The sequence below is a fragment of the Camelus bactrianus genome, chromosome 12, assembly GCF_048773025.1.
Source record: "Camelus bactrianus isolate YW-2024 breed Bactrian camel chromosome 12, ASM4877302v1, whole genome shotgun sequence".
Classification (NCBI taxonomy): Eukaryota; Metazoa; Chordata; class Mammalia; order Artiodactyla; family Camelidae; genus Camelus; species Camelus bactrianus.
In genome coordinates this window covers 15554487-15571000 of record NC_133550.1, presented here as the reverse complement: position 1 = coordinate 15571000, position 16514 = coordinate 15554487, and the positions used below count along the sequence as shown (strand labels likewise).

The 16514-nt window shown below is 46.8% G+C and overlaps 2 protein-coding genes and 1 long non-coding RNA gene across 3 annotated transcripts in view; 1 reads left to right on the top strand and 2 right to left on the bottom strand.

Moving 5' to 3' along the window:
- Positions 1-786, bottom strand: part of BIN2 (bridging integrator 2) — a 32515-nt gene extending 31729 nt beyond the window's left edge. Inside the window, exon 1 of the mRNA XM_010964305.3 lies at positions 631-786. Coding sequence (XP_010962607.3) covers positions 631-711 — 81 coding nt within the window. The 5' untranslated portion in view covers positions 712-786. The remainder of the gene's footprint in view (positions 1-630) is intronic.
- A 61-nt stretch (positions 787-847) lies between these two features.
- LOC123619503 (uncharacterized) lies at positions 848-7200 on the top strand. Its single transcript, XR_006728133.2, has 2 exons — positions 848-1242; positions 6944-7200. It is a non-coding gene; the product is annotated as an uncharacterized LOC123619503 (long non-coding RNA).
- CELA1 (chymotrypsin like elastase 1) lies at positions 3346-16207 on the bottom strand. The gene is made up of 8 exons (XM_010964306.3): positions 16052-16207; positions 15289-15371; positions 14023-14123; positions 13020-13145; positions 11800-11936; positions 10448-10593; positions 4269-4418; positions 3346-3501 (listed from the first exon to the last, which is right to left on the bottom strand). Exons 1-8 carry the CDS (start codon positions 16089-16091, stop codon positions 3484-3486), a joined length of 801 nt encoding a protein of 266 aa, XP_010962608.2. The 5' UTR covers positions 16092-16207; the 3' UTR covers positions 3346-3483.
- Positions 16208-16514: the final 307 nt, after the last annotated feature.

Genomic DNA, 16514 nt, shown 5'->3' with positions numbered 1-16514 from the left:
CTTGATGGGGCAGGACCACCCAGAGCAAACTAAGGACACAATATAAAAAGAGGCGCTCCTTGCCCACCCCGAACCAACGCCAAAGGCACGGCACAGGAAACAGATAACGGGCTTCTGCTTACACCAGCTTAAGAAACACCCTGTGGCCAGGCGGTCGGGTACAGAGAGAATTATGCAGAATTACTCTATGCTCGGAGCCTCCCAGTCCCAGCTAAGCGGCGGTGCTCACTGGCGGCCCAGCTGGTCAGCGCTGTCTTACGACCTTGGGAAATGATCCTGACTGAACCTTCGGTTTCCTCATCTGTAAGATACCGGTCTCTTCGGGTCGCTGGGACAAAATCTGCCACACAGCAGTCGCCAACGTTGGTTCCCGTTCTTTCCCCTTCTCTGGGTCAGCGTGGGCGTTGTTTAAGGTTCCCTAGGGAGACGGCGACTGTCTCCTGGGCTTCCCCTATCCTCGCCCAGGACCGGGTGACGCTCCTCTGCGTTCTCTCAGCTCTGCCTGTTTCAGTGGAAACCCACTCCCCGCTCGCGTTTCCACGGGGACCCGGTCACCCTTCTGTTAGTCCAGGCCTCCCGGGGCCCTGGAGCGCCCTGCACGCCCTCTGGCCTCGGCTCCTGGCCGCCTACCTTCTCCTGGGCCCTGCTGAACTTCTTCTGCACCTGCTTGGCGAAGAGGCCGGCGGCGCCGCCCGCCTTGCCCTCGGCCATCCTGCCGGCTCCCCGGGGCGGCCTGCCAGGCCCGGCGCCCTGTGGTTTTCTCAAGGCCCCTGAGGAGGAAGTGCGGCTCCCGGCATGCCTCGCATCCGGCCGGGCGGGCGGGCCTCGCGCCGCGCACCCCGCCCCGCCGCCGCCTCGCCATCCCCCGAGGCCCGCTCGAGGCGCGGGCCGCAGGGCCGGGGCCCTCTCCGCGGCTCCCCGCCGCCCTGCTCCGGGGTGCGGCCCCGAGGCCCTGGGGAACTCAGGCTGGGGCTGGGCCTGGGCCTGTTCGCAGCAGGCCGGAAACTCGGGCCTGCCCTCAGGCGGCGGCGCTCGCCCTGGCCCAGCCTCCCCGCCTCCCGCGCTGAGGTGTGGGAGCGCCAGCCCCGTTGCACCGTTCTCAAACTGGCCAAGACGCGTTCGTTCCCGAAAGCCGATTAGCTATCACGATGAGCACGGGAAATAACTGAAACGATAGCGTGGAAAACAGTGATTTCCACTCAGCAAGAGTATTGTGTCGGAAAGCGTGCTTGACTTCTACGGGTATGTGTACTGGGTCGCCCAGGAAAATGGATTTCTTACTCCAGGGTGCAGTCTTTAAAGATGGAAAGCCTGTATCAGAGAGTTTGGCTCTAAACCCAGAACTGGTAGGGGTCGGATGCGCAAAGGGGACAGGACTCCAGATCTGGGTTTGAAAGGGAGAACAGCTGAGCTAGAAGGGGAAACGGGGCCCGCTTAGGAAAGGAGACGTTTGATTGAAAACAGGCTGAGGAGAAGGTTATGGAAGCCTGTGCTGGGGGTGGGGAGCAAATTTTTCCAGCTGGATGAACGAGTCCAGTGTACTAGATGAGGCAGGAAATGAGAACAGAGATTGTGAAAGTTGAGATAGGACTGCTGAGATCACAACCAATGATTACAAATAGGAAGAAGGTCTCCAAAAGGAACTTACTCCTTGACCTAATTAGGACACTAGGTTTGGAGGGACCGTTTACTCAAGGATTTTACAGTGCAGGTAAAATTACCTGAAGGAAGGGAAGAGGGTCAAAATACCTTTACTAAGGAGTGGAGAGGGAAGCTGGAGGCCTGAGACAAAATCGGAGGGCCTTGTCTGCTATTGTTTTCCAGTTTATTCCCCCAGGCAGTTGTACTGCACTCAGTGTCAGCCTGTGACAGGCACTGCTGGGTGTTGGGAAGGCAAGAATGAATTTTAAAAATGTGATCCCTAACTTTAAGATATTTCAAGTCTGGAAGTGGAGATAGGTTGGTAATTAGGTGATTATAATGCTATGTGCTTAATTCATTTATAGAGATGGATACAAAATGTTCAGGTAATAGGTCATTAGGGTTTATTCTGTTACAATGTTAACTGTGGAGATGGTCTAGAAGGGGCAAAGTGAAGACAATGGAAGGACTCAATGTTGGATGGGGAGAAGTGGATAGAAGCCGGAGGATGGTAGGGCTGTGGCAACACTGGGAGAAGATGGCGATGATAACAGATGTGTGTCCCTAGCAGAAGGCCAATACCTGATTTACTACCAGGAATCCACAGCATCTTCAGCAATGCAGCCCAGCCACTACTTCCTCAGAATCCCTCTTCAGTGCCTACCCCTTGGGAACTGAAATTGACAGTCACCAAAATCATGTAGGAAAAATCTTCAGAAGTTAACTAGGTAGGGAAACTGAGTAACAGAAAGGTTACCCAGTTCCTTGGTGGGAGAAGTGAGAAGGGAATAGAGGTGTCCTGACTCTAGCCAAGCTTCTTTCTAGAAGCCTCTGCTGACAAAGCAGCCAACCGGTTCCAGGACCGGTCTTAGCCAGTTTCTCCTGCTACAGTGTTAACTACCCTGCTCCTCTCCTCTGGTCCTCAGTGATTGCGATGAAAAGCTGCTTCTCATCCTCTTAGCCTTCTTCTTTCAGTTCCCTCTTTACTCTACATAGGCCACTCTAACAGACTTGAGTTCCTGGCCAGGGTAGGATAGAATTATCAGCTTCCCAGTTCTCTGTGGTTTACAGAACCCCGGATCCGGTTGCCTATTTTAGTCCCAGCCTTGAAGTGCTGACTCATAATTAGTTTGAGGCCCCGTATTATTGTTTCTTCTCCCTTTTGTTCTGCCTCTTCCCCTCAACCCTTTCCTTTCTTTGTTCCATATCTTCTTTTCTCCTTTTTTCTATTCTTTCCGCTGTAGTCTCCTTTCTAATTTGTCACTTTCATTGCTGCTGGTATCTGACCCACCACCTAATCGTATACTCATATCTCTAATGTATCCTAGTAGTTGCCATGGCCCAGAGCCTTGGGGTAAGCACTGTTCTGGGCACTGAAGCAAGAAACAAAAGAAGGATGAGCTCACAGTCTACCTAGGAGCATCAGGGCACATTTAGTCACTCGGGAACATTTTAAAGCCCTCTGTGCCTCTGAATATAGCAAATATGCATGGGAGGAGGGGCAGATGGACAGATGAATGGATAGGTAGATCCTAAAATAATCTATAAAAGATAATGTAAAACCACTCCCACTTGGCTTGGTTTGTGAACTGACAGAGGTGGCAGCAAATGGAAGAACCATCCCAGAAATGTGGTGAAATCCGACTTTGGTCCTATAGTTGCATTTCCTCTAAAGGGCTTAATTGCAAATAAAAAGACACAGAGTAATATGTATATTCAGTTTTATTTGTTTTTCTGTATCTGGCTCAATAGTCTCTTAGAGTGTTTTTTTGCTTGATGGCCTCAAGTCCTGCTGTGGACCTAAGAATCATCTTGGGAAGGCCGATGGACTCAGGAAAATGTTCAGTTGTTGGCAATGGCCTGAAGGAAAAACCAGTTATATCCAGTCAGCAACTTCTGCCCACCTCCTTTCTTTTTTCTTCAGTGCTCCCGGTTGAGTATGGCCCTATACTGGGTTTATGGGGAGTTGAGAAGGTGGGGGGGGGGTGGGCAGAAGGAGTCCTCAGCTGTGTCAGGACAATTCAGCGTTATAGGCACATACTCAGGACTTTGTGGCAAGGGCAGACCTTGAAACAGTTGTGAGTCAAGGTACATGCCACAAGGCTCCAGAAGGCTGGAGGGTACAGGTGGGATGACTGTGAGGCTCTACCACCAGGGTCAGCGTGGGCAGAGTCTCACCTAACCCTCAAGCATTGTTGAAGGTGGTAAAACCTCTTTCCAAAGAGTAGAGCAAATTCTCACAATGCCCTTAGGAAGAGCTGGAGGGGGAGAAAGTCAGTGCTCCTTTACTTGCCCAGGAGCATGCAGGCCTTTCTGAAGCCATTTTCCCCTTGACTGTGACTCAGGACAGTACTGATATGTACCTAGTTCAGATCTGCTGTTGCCACCGTCTTATTACCCTAAGCAGTAGACAATGTGGTGAAGCCTGCTTAGTGAGTATGTGAAGGGGAACTTAGGATGGCAGCATTATTGAGGGAAAATGCACTATGGAGGGAAGGGAAAGGAGTAAACATTTGAATGTGGTGAGGAAGATGATGGCTTCCCCTGCCCAACTTTTGTTCCCCACCCCAGCCAGTGCATGGGTCTCCAGGTGACCCTGTTTCAACCCATCATTTGAGAGGACTCACGTTATTTATCCAAGAGATGTAAGCAGAGACCCGGGTGAAGACAGTAGGCTTCTTGGAGACATTACAGCCCAGGCTGGACACAAAGCTGGTCACACCGTGGACACTATACTGGCCATTCACCAAGCAGTTAAGGGGGCCTCCTGAATCACCCTGCAGAGAGGAGAAGCAGAGTCCTAAAACTCCAGATCTGTTGCCTTTGCTTCTGCTTACACTCTGCCCATCCCCATCTCTATTTGTAAAATCCTGTGCTGTTTAAAAGCTCCAATTCAAATTCCTATTTGCTTCAGATCCCCACAATCAAAATGAATCTCTTCTTCCTGCCTAAACAACCATAGAATTTCTTCCTTTCTTTTGCAGCATTTATGTCATGTTCTGCCTTGTATTTTGGTTTCATAATTTGTTTCTACCTCCCATGCATAATCTATGAGCTTCTTAAGACAGGAACTATCTCTTACTGATATTTTTCTTCTCTACAGTGCTAGCATAGAACTTCGATCTTCTTAAGCTCAATAGCTGCTACTGACTTAAAATGAACCCGGGGTTGGAGAAGTAAAGTGTTCTAATGATTTCTTTGTCCCCAGAATATAAACCAATGGATCTAATCAGACTTAGTATTTAGATACAGGGTAGGTAGTCATCATATGTTAAACTAAACTGGGGTGAAGAGGATAGAAAGCGATGTATTGGGTAGCAGATACATGCTTGGGCTTAGAATAAGAGGAACCTAGGTTTACAGAATATACCCTTGACATTCTTTTCCCTACTCAGTTCCCAGAATGTCAGTTCTGTGATTCCATACATAAAATTGGAAGATATTTCTCTGCAGAATCTGATCAGCACAAGAGGGAAGACCTATAGATACTAACATTGGAGGTCCTCCAGTGAAATTGCCTAGTCAGGTCACTGACAAAGCAGTTCACTATAGATGAACCCCACTTAAGGCTCAGAGCTACCTATCAGCTTTTCACCATCCCACTCTGAACTAAGAGCAGATGGTCAAGGATTACCAAATATCTGAAGAAATTCACCAATATAAAAATAAAGATCAAAACAAAGAGATAAAGAAATAAACAAAAAAATGAAGGCAACCAAAAGTATTTGGGAAGAAGAATACAGGCAACAAAACTATGATTAATGTTGCATCCATGAAACAAGAACAGCAAGTTATTAAACAGAACATTCAGAAAACAAAAAGAGACTTTGGAAACTATGATATGATTGTAGAAATGTAAGATTGGAAGGATTGGAAGATAGAGTAGACAAAATATAGGAAGAAAATAAAATAGGAGGACCAGTTTAGGAGGTAAATGTGTTAATAACAGAGACTCTAGAAAGAGAAAATAAAAATGGAAGGAAGGAAATCTTTAACAAATAAACAATTTCAGAACCAAATGTCTGGAGTTTACAGAATGAAAAAACCCACTAAGTATCCTTCACAATGAATGCAAATAGACCCACATCAAGACACAGGGCTCAAGAGAAGATAAAAATGGGTTATTTATAAATTAGTGGAAAGTAAGGGGCTGAACCCGTGATAAGCTGAGTGTATATTATGCAAATAAAAAAAGACAATTATTAACTCCAGGGTAAGCAAAGTTATAGAGGGAATGAATAGTAATCCTAGAATACAACACCGTTTGCTTGTGAACAGCATTTTACATAATCATAATAAACACTTAATTGTTAATCTAACCAAAATTATTTTGGGAGGTTGGGGTGGAGATCAGAAAAGTTCATACTTGAGGGCCAAGTATATATATGTAAAAGGAAGAGAGATTCCACATATCCCAAAATGTGTGAGCTGAAAAGCTGCAATAGAGGTATATACTTTTAGAGAGGTGGACGTAGACACCCCCCTCAAAAAAAAAAATCAGCTGAAAAGAGTTGAAAGTGGTCTCTTCCGGGGAGGGAAAAGTTGCGGTAGTAGGAGGAGCACATGTACTTTTTCATTACTAAGCCTCATAGTTTTATTTGCCACTTTAAGCAATTTAATACATACAGCTTCAATAAAAATTAAAACCTAAAAAAATAAGGAACTAGGGAAAGAGACCAAAAGTTCAAATTGGTGCTAATTATTTTAGAAAGGAAATAGCTGTACCCCACCCCAACTATGTTTAGGAAAGGATGATGTTTTCTTTAGATTATTGTACTCAAAACAGCCTAAATATCTTCCACTCAGATTCTGATAAGGATTTGAGAGTATTTCTAAGCTAGAGGAACATAAGGTAATTGAATATAATACTGTTGTTTTATGCTAATTGACCTGAAAAGAAACAAAGTCTTTGCAGAGATGGAGGGTGTGCCTGAGGATTTTAGGGCAGAAGGAAGATCGGGGAAGGAGCTCAGTGGGAGTGGCTAGATTGAGGCCAGAGGGGTTCAGTGAATATACTATGAGGAGAAGAGTTGGGAAGGCAGAAAACAAAGACACTCTATTTGGGAAACTCCAGTGGGAAGAGACCTGGAGACACAATTGCCTCAAGAATTGCCAATTACGAGTGGCAGCCAGAAGAAAAGGACTCTAGTTTTTCAGAGTTCAAGGCCTTGAGAGAGAGCAGAGGGAAGTGAATTAAACTCAGAAGATTAAACTTTGAGATTATAGGTGAAGCTGGCCGATGAGGATGTGGAAGAGCTTGACTTATGCATTTGTCTCTTTTTTTGCCCTTACTTGCATGTAGGGTTCCCAGTTTCAATACCGGTGTGGACAAAACAATATTGGTTGCCATTTCAGTAAAGAATGTTGCCCGCCATCAAGCCACCAGCTACACCAGCCACTGCAACCACTCTCCATGGTGTGCCCTGAGTGGATTCCAGGATGGAGAAAAAGAGGATACTGGCCCTAGATAGTTATGATGCAGACCAGAGGAATAATTTCTCTGAGCCCAGACTCTTGCATCTTCCCATGCATAGAAAAGCATTAAAATCATCAACTTGAGATGTCTGGTTTTTGTGATTAGCAGTAATCTTTGATGTTCAACTCCATGTTTTGTTTTGTTTTTGTTTTTCCAGGAAAAACTATTTATCCTGGCTCCTCCCTTACCTGTTTGGAACAATTCCTCAGAGCTTTCTGAAAGGCTGTCTTCTGGGATATAGTTCTCAGTAAGGTCACCAAATAAAATATAACTCTCAACTGTTAGGTTGTGTTCCCCCACCCCTCCCCCAGTGGGCACCTGGGAAGTCCTGAGAAAACTGGGATGAGTTGATCACCTTACCTCCATAGTTGTAAGTGCGCGTGCACACACGCACACACACACACACAACCCCCTGAATCCTTTGATTCTACTATTTCAGCCAGCCTACCAGCCTTCTGCTGGCTTCTCTTCCTCCTCCACCTTGCTTGAAGCTTGTGTTTGATCTGCAGTCCTGTCTTTATGTCCCTAATAATGCATGAAAACCCAGCCCTGGATTAATCCACTCCCTACAACCATGTCTTTGAGTAAAATGGAGTGAATCATAAACCCATGTGGCAATTGCGTGGTCTCCAACCTCAGCCTATCAGTAACATCTTGGAGGCCAATCCTTCTTCCCATTCACCTTAATTAATCTAGATCTGTACAACCCTTGTCCTTCATTCTCAGAATTCAGTCTGACTCCTAGTTCATGGGTAAATATAAGCAGCATTGCAGAATACCCGCCAACTTCTAGCTCCCCAGCCTGCACACTCTTTCAGGTGCAGGCACATTTCTGTGTCCGTCTTCTGTTCAAAGCCAGCCCCTCCTGTGCTCTTGGTCCCATCTCTTCCTTCTCCTCTGGGATCTTTATGCATTTATTCCCTTTCTCTGATTCTACAGGAGCCTTTCCTCTCTGCCAACAACACATTCAATTTTCTTCCCTCTTAAAAGATTCACCTCCTCCATGACTTTCGTCCTTCTTACAGCTACCAGACTTCTTTTGTCCCCTCTTTCATCCCAGATTCTTGAAAGAGTGCTCTACATTCCTTGCTATGTTTCTTACTGCCTCTTCATTCCTTACCCTTTGATCAAGCTTTTGCCCTCACCACTTCATTGAAACTCTCTGGCCATAGCTACCAGTGACCCACCAACTGCTGAAGTAGCCACTGGTAGTTGTCCAGTGTGGCTCCTGGCTGCACTGTGTATTATGTGATGACCTGTCAGTCTTTCCTGAGATTTTGTAAAACCCTTGCAACTACGTTTTTCTCTTACCTATTTTTTAGATCCTTGTGGGTTCTTTGCCCTTCACCTATCCCTAAAGCACTTAGATACTTATGTTATCACAGTTCTTCCCCCAACTCACTGTTTTTTTCTCATTCTACCACTTTTCCCTGGGGAGGTGGGGACTTCAAGGGATCTCATTCCCTGTTAAGGCTATCTCTAGCCCAGCTTTCTCCTCCAGGCTCCACTTTCTTTATATCTAATGTCTCACTGGTTAACTCTAACTGAATGTCGCACTGGGATCTCAGAATCAACTTGTCCAGAACCAAACTCATCACCTTCCCCCTACCAAATCCTATAAATCTTGTCTCATTTGAGGCAGCACCCCCCTCCCCCAAATCCCTTAAATCAGATGCCTGGAAGTCATTCCACATTCTCCTCCTCCCCTCCTCTCCACTGCCCTAAGTCAGGCCGTCAAATTTCTTGCCTAGATAATTGCAATTGTCTCCTAAGTGGTCTCCCTGCTCATTTTGCCCTCTTCAAAAACATGCTTACCTTATCATCAGTGCTTCTAAAAGGCAAATCTGAGCATGCTGTTCTCCTGTTTAAAACTCTCCAAGGGTTTCCTAATGCCTAAGGTAAATTTCATGTCCCCAAGCGTGACATTTGAAGGCCTAAGCCTTGTGGCTCCTACTGGCCTCTAGTGTCATCTCCTGACATTCCCTAGTATGGTAGTAGTTTATGTTCTAGCCCAGAGGTCAGCAAGCTATTTCTGTAAACGGCCAAAGAGTAAATACCGTAGGCTTTGCGGCCGTACGGTCTCTGTCACAACTGTCCAGCTCCGTGAGAGCAGCCTTAAACAATATGTGAACAAGAATGGCTGTGTTCCAAAACACTTTTTTTATGAACATTGACACTTTATATTTTTCATGTCTCATGACATACTATTCCTTTCTTTATTTTTCCCCTACCATTAAAAACCCTTCTTAGTCTGTGGGCCACACAAAAACAGGCAGAAAGCTGGATTTGGAGGCTGTGGGCCCGGACCTCTGTTCTAGCTGTAGGGAGTGCCCTCTGATTCTCTGCGTGTTCTAGGTTCTTGCTCATGCCTTTCTTGATGTTCCCTCTCTGTGAATATCTTTCCCCCTTTTTTGCCTGGCTTTCTCCTATTTAACCTTCAGGACTCATTATAGACTCTACTTGCTCAGGGACGGCAAGTCTTTTCTGACACCAACAGGCAGAGGTAAGTGTCTATCTTTTGGGCTCCCATATCACCCCCCATGCATATCTTTATTATAACGTTTAACCATATTGTACCACAATGTTCTGTCCTATGTCTGCTCCTCCCATTCCTCCACTGGAAACTGTGTTTATATTCATCCTTGTACCTTTTGTATCTTTGATACAAAGATGAATCAAACACAGTGCCTGGCATTTAGTAGAGGATCAGGAACATTCGTTGAACTGCATTATGAAATCTGTAAGATGGCGTATTGCCAATTGATCTTGTCTAAATAGAAGATGATTCTCCATATATATATATATATATATATATATATATATATATATATAAACTATTATAAAACTATTTAGTGCACGTTCCACTACCATATTCACTTATATACATACCGCTATAAATACTACTGAGTCAAAAGAGTGGCGGTGGAAGCGCTATAAGAAAAACTGGGGTTGATGGGAGGGGAGCTACCTTATATACAATTACAACCATTGCTCTGGGCTCAGCTCTGCTGCAGCCATAAAAAAAAAAAATCTAGGTTACAAAAAACCTCCAAAGAACACACACATATACCAACACACAAATGTTGGGCCACATACAAACTTCTGAGGTGGGGGCACTAGGCCAGGTGAATTTTAAGGTTCCTTTCAACTTTGAGATTCTGTGAGCATAGACTTAGTAGCACAGAATCATTCTCATTCAGATGCTAGAACAGGAAGCTGAGTCTATACATAGGGGTGGAGTAGGTTTGGAACAGAAGGTGAGGAAAAGGTGAGGGGCAGGGAGGGGAGGGACCCGGGGTGGGACTTCTGACACTTTCTGCATGTGTTTACCTGGCATCCAGCACGAACTCCATCTCCTCCAGCGCACACCATGGTGTTCTTCACAGTGGAGCCCCAGTAGGAGGAGCTGGAGCAGGTGGCATAGTCCACGACGGGCAGGTAGGCCTGCTGCAGGGTCTGGGCCAGCTGCCCATTGGCTGTACAGGACACACAGCATTGGAGGTCATCCCCAGATGCTGACCAAGGAAAACTTCCACACCTAGCCAAACCTTCCTAAGCTCTGATGAAAGCTGAAGTCAGACAATGCTTCTTTTCTCTCTTTTCTTTCTTTATATGGAAGCTACAAGCTCCTTCCTTCAGGGAGTCATCCTTAATTACTGTTCCCAGGCTCCAAACCACCAATGGTACCCCTGCCTTTTTTTTTTTTTTTCCTTAAACTCATGGATACCTTAATTAAGTAACTAGAATGGTCTTATTTGTTGATAACTTATCTGTCTGTGCTACTTCCTCCTTACACAGTGAGCCCCATGAAGCAGAACTGGGACTGTGCACCCTTCTTTCCATTTCTTAAGAGCTCAATGTGGCTTTCCTTTATCTGGCTTTTTTGACTTTTCAAAGCCTTTGCAGATGAATTATTTCTTTGGATCCTTCCAGCAACCCTTTCATGTTATATATAGATCAAGAAATGGAACCACAATGACATTAAGTGAACAAGAGAGCAGAGCTGGATGAGAAGCATGTCTCCCTCAGCCCCAGTAGACCGGCTGCGCACAGCAGGGCCACGCTTCTTCTCCAGAGCTCAGCTGCTGCTGGATGGCTGATAGCCTTCTGTGTCAGGCTGGCTGTCTCTGCCCTTGTTAGCTGTCTTTGCCCACAGCCTCTCCCACCTTTCCGTGTCATTGGAGTGATTTTCCTACTAGAAATCTTCCCATGATGACCAGAAGAGGGCTGAGGCCTCCTCTGCCTTGACTTTAGACCTGCAGCCACCCTGGTTCACTCACTCCAACCCACAGCCCAGGGACTGTCTTTGGAGGCAGCATAATGGTGTAATGACCACCAAAGTGGGAGCCAGGATACCTGTGTTCTGGCCCCAACTAACTAGTTACTAACTAGTCATATGATCTTGAAAAAGGTCTTTAATTTCTTTGGGCCTCAGTTTCCTCATGTAGAAAATGAGAGGCTGGTACAAAATATTCTTTTTTTTTTAGTTGTAAGAGTCTGTGACTCTCTGACTTGACTACTCCATGGCTTGTTCTCAGTTTGATATCATGCACCAGTTATTTTATCTCTGGTTCCTCTGGTTTCTGGTCTGTGGACACCTACGCCCACAGAAAAAGTGCCCCAGAAGCTGAGCTACCTAATCAGGATCTGTGTGGTGGATGGTGCCAGTGGAGGTGACTTACTCTTGGTCCTGCCCCAGCCTGTGATGTAGCAGGGAGTGTTGTTAGCCAGGATGGTTCCAGACTGTGGCAGAACGCCCAGCTGGACGTAGCTGTTGAGGGTAACGCTCTGGGCCAGGCGCAGCACGGCGATGTCGTAGCTGCGGGAGGGAAGGAGGCTGCTCACCGGCGGGATCGGGCCTTCCTTCAGGTCAGCATATGGACAGGCCCTCCCCAAGCCTTGTGTCCCCATGGAATTGGAAACCAACGACTTTGAAGAACGAGGAGGCTGACTCACTAAGCCTCCAACTGGAGGAATTACACTTTTGGATTGCAGCACATTCTATGTTTAACAGCGGCACCTGCTGGTGAGGTCTTGCTATGGTAGCCTAGCGCTCGTCTGCAACCCAGGGGAGTGGAGCGCGCATCTTTCAATTACAGATGGGGAATCAGAAAGGAGCAAAGTGCAGTGATCTTGCTAGTGGACAAGAATTCTCAAAGGAGAAAGATGTAAAGTGCTCTGTAGAAATATCCCAATTGCTTGAATGCATCCCTACTCCCACACTACAGACTTGACCACCATTTTAACTACTTCCTGTCCAGAATTTTACAGCTCAAATCTTACGGTTACCAGGCGAAAGGGGATGGGAAGGGATAAATTTGGAAGTCTGAGATTTGCAAATCTTAACCACTATATATAAAAATAGATAAAAAACCAAATTTCTTCTGTATAGTACAGGGAACTATATTCAATGTCTTGAAATAACCTTTAATGAAAAGGAATATGATAGCAAATATATGTATATATATATGTATGACTGGGACATTATGCTGTTCACCAGAAATTGACACATGGTAACTGACTATATTTCAATTAAAAAAAAGTTTACAACTCAGTCTTGCAGGAGTTTTCTCATTGTAAGTTTCATTTTTAAGAAATGTCCTTTTGCTGATGGAGTTTATTCCATAAAATGAATAATAACAATGAAAATGGGAACATTCAACTCTGCAGAGAAGGAGCGTCAGGGGATTCAGTCGTGGAAACCAGCCTAGACCAAACAAATCCCCAATATCTTCAAATATTCTCAAGCCCTCCAACCCCTTGATTCTCAAAATCCTCCTGGATGAATGTGAAGAAAGCCAAGACTCCATGGCCAGCCAATCAGCCCTCCACCTCCCAGCTCACCAACAGCCCCACCCTGCCCCCACCTCCAAGCCCGAGAACAGCCCCACCCTGCCCCTACCCTGCAGCCACGTTATTGCTGTTCCAGGAGGGATGCACCACGATCTTCTGCACGCTCACGTACTGCTCGGTGCCATCATTCTGGCTCAGGTTGTGTTCTCCAACCACCACACGGAAGGTCCGTTGGCTGGATGGAGAGAGGGAAGACCTGAGTGAGCCTTCTCTTTCCTCTCTTAGAGAAAAGCTGGGGAGCCATCTTACATCTTATCTTTAGGACAGAAGCCCATCTTATCTGGCCTGGGCAGAGGAAGAATGGAAGATCCTGGAGGATGAAGACGTCACCAGCTCTCTCATCCCTGATTTGCCAACTTGCAGAAGTCACAAAAACTACTGCCAACTTCATTTTAACAGTTTACCAAGCTAAACATCATAGGCTGAGTATTTCATAACCTGGGAGAGGTGTGGTGAGCTCTCAGTCCACAGAGGGATTTTTGAGGGAGGTATAAATTCTAGAACAGTAGTTCTCAAAGCCTGGTCCCTGGACCAGCAGCATCAGCATAACCTGGGAACTTGTTAGAAGTGCAGATTGTCAGGCCTCAACCTGGACCTCCCTATCAGAAACTCTACTGGGTGGGGTCCAGCAGTCTATCTTCCAGGTAATTCTGATACAGGCTCAAATTTAAGAACCATTGCTCAAGAGAGATATGAAAAAAACCGATTACTGGCCCAGGCATTGACTAGGCACTTAAATATTTACCTACTTATTCCTCACAATAACTCTACAAAGTAGGTATCATTACCCCATTTTAGAGAGAAGACAGTGAGAGCTTAGATAGCTCAGTAAGTCAACCAAGTTCACATAGCTAGAAAAAGGTGGGACAGGATTTGAACCTGAGCTTTCCTGATGTTGCAGTTCATAATTTTCGTTATATTCTACTGCCTCCCCACAGGCCCCACCAAACCTCCCTCGACCATCCTGAGTGGTCAAAGAGAGATTTTCCTCCAGCAGGGCCAGACTCTTCCCTTCCCAGGGACTCCGAAAAGCTGGTCTTTGTTTTGCTCACCTGTCCACACAGTGAGCAGCTGTCATTACCCAGTTCTGTTTGATGAGGGTCCCTCCACAGGTGTGAGACCAGGAACTTCCAGACTGGTACTGGAGGGAAATCTAGATGGGGAGAGAAGAAAAGAGGGATAGGTTAGTGTTTCTTAAAAGGCTCTGCCCCAAACCATGTTACCTCCTTAAATTCCTGCCATCCCTCAAAACAGCCTCCACCATTCTGGGCGAGAGATGGCAAATAGGTTTCATTTGGCCTGTCAGTTGCTGTTGATTGGTTGGTAGTGGCTCCCTGGAGTGGTGGTGAGAAGGGGGCATGTAGATGCCTCTGGGACCAGCAGAAGAGAATGCGCCGTCAGTTGGTGATGTTGGCTGTGCACGTGGATGGTGGCGTAAAGTGGAGTAAAGGCGCACGTACACGGTGCATTTGGCGTCCTTATCCTAGGTTGTTGCAAAGGGCGCAGAACCCAGGTCCTTCTACCTGCATTCCCTCTTCAGACAGAGATGTAGCCACGGAATCGCTCCATCATCAAAGTCACAAGAATAGGTCCCCAGAGCTCCCACTCCAATGTTTTCGAGATACACCCTGTCTCCTCACTTCAGCGGAGGCTTAGAAATACCACTGGGGTGTTCATTTTTTTTAGTTCATGGCTTCTCCTTCAGCACCTCATATCACACAATAGCTCTACTCCCAAAAACTGAGGTGCAAGCTTTTGTAAATTGAATTGAATTCTAATTGCAGTGATTCCTCTCAAAGCGTGGCTATTCACTAGTTAATCTGCCAGTTTTACACATTTAGACTTCCTTAAATCAAAGCCTAGCTGCCCTATTTCAAAAGTGGAAACTCTTTAAATAGCCAAATGAGCAGCATGCTCTACTTGGGGCCAGCGGTGCGCTTGAATGCGTGATGCGCCATGTGGAGTGTGTGTGTGTGTGTGTGTGTGTGTGAAGGTTTCTAGGGTCTGAGGTGTGGGTCTGGCCCACAGTCTTGCTAGTGTGGCACAAGTGGTGTGACTGGAAGTGTCTGTGTGGTTTGTGCTTGGGTGTGTGCCTGGGAGCGTGAGTGAGGCTGGTGTTTAAGTCCCCTCCTCCAAGCTTTTTAACTTTAGGAATAAAACACCTCAGCCTGGTTCCCATTCATCTTTAAAATCTAGAATCCAGGCATTTGGAGAGCTTCCTGTTGATAAGGATATACGCAAATACAAATAACGCTGTATATCAGGGCACAGGCATCTCTTACTTATTTGGAAATCTGGGGCTGTGAAGGAATACCCACCTGAGAGGTCCAAGAATTCTTTGTGGCCTCAGTCCCTCCGACTACCCGGGCATTGGTTTCTGGAAAGTCCTGGGTACTGTGTCCTTTGTGGGGCAGAAGAAAAGTGAGTGATGACTAAGCATGGGGTCAGCTCAGGGTGGGAGGCGGGGATGGCCATTGTGCTGTGTCTGCAAATTCAGTTCCTCCCTAGCAAATGAGGGGCCTGTGAGTTCTCTAAGCCCCTTTTGAAAGCAGGGAAGTCTGAGTGCTTTCTGCTTCCCCCCTTCGCATCCCCAGTACTCTGGCATGCTGTGAAGAACCCAGCTCACATCACCGGGTCAGGCCCCAGAGGTTCCTCGTTCCTCCTTGTGGTCTCATCCTTGCTCAGGGTCATCCCTTGGCCTGCGGTGACGGTGACTCCCCGCTCCCTCCCCAACTCCCACCGGCTCCCACACAGTGCTTTGGCAGGGTGCTCCAGGGGGCAGGGACAGCAGTGCAGTGACAGCCAGCACCTGCTGAGGATGTCTTCCTGTCAGTAGGGGTGGTGGGGAAGCCCAGGGCCCCGGAAGTGGCTTCTTTCTGCTTCATGGCTCTGGGACCTGTCCACCAGAGGCCCCTGAACTTTCCTCTCAGGGGCTCCAGGAGAGTAAAGTTTTTGCTGGTCTCACAGGCAGAGTGTCCCTCCTGCCCTGGGATGGAGAGCCGGCCTGGGCCTAGGGAAAGCTTTCTGACCCTCCTGCTCACTCCCCCTCCCTACAGAACTCGGGGCAGATGACCCACTTACCATAAAGGACCAGGGTTGCGAGCACCAGCAAGCGCAGCATGTTGCCAGCAGAGTAGACCACTGCCCCCCTGCCATGAACCAAGCCCTCTTTATACTCCTTATATCAGCAGCTTTGCTGACTTTCTTCCTGCCAACTGGCAGGGCTGTGCGTGGAAGGCAGGGAAAAATCACAGGTGACATGGAAACACACATGAAAATATTTCTTTTCAAGTAAATAAATTTATCTATGTTCAAAGACAGAACAAGGTCAGATGAATTAATCACCCGCTTTCAGTTGAAACATCTCCAGCGAACCCTGTTTCAGAAATAAGATGGAGAACCAGGACTGGCTTTTCCCTCTGGGCGCTCCCCTCATAGCCTGCCACCGCCTCACCGTCCTCCGGGGCACTGTAAGTGCAGTGAGCTACCCTGTGCTCTGGGAGGTGGAGACAAGGAGAGGGCTGGAGGAAGGAAGAGTGGTTTG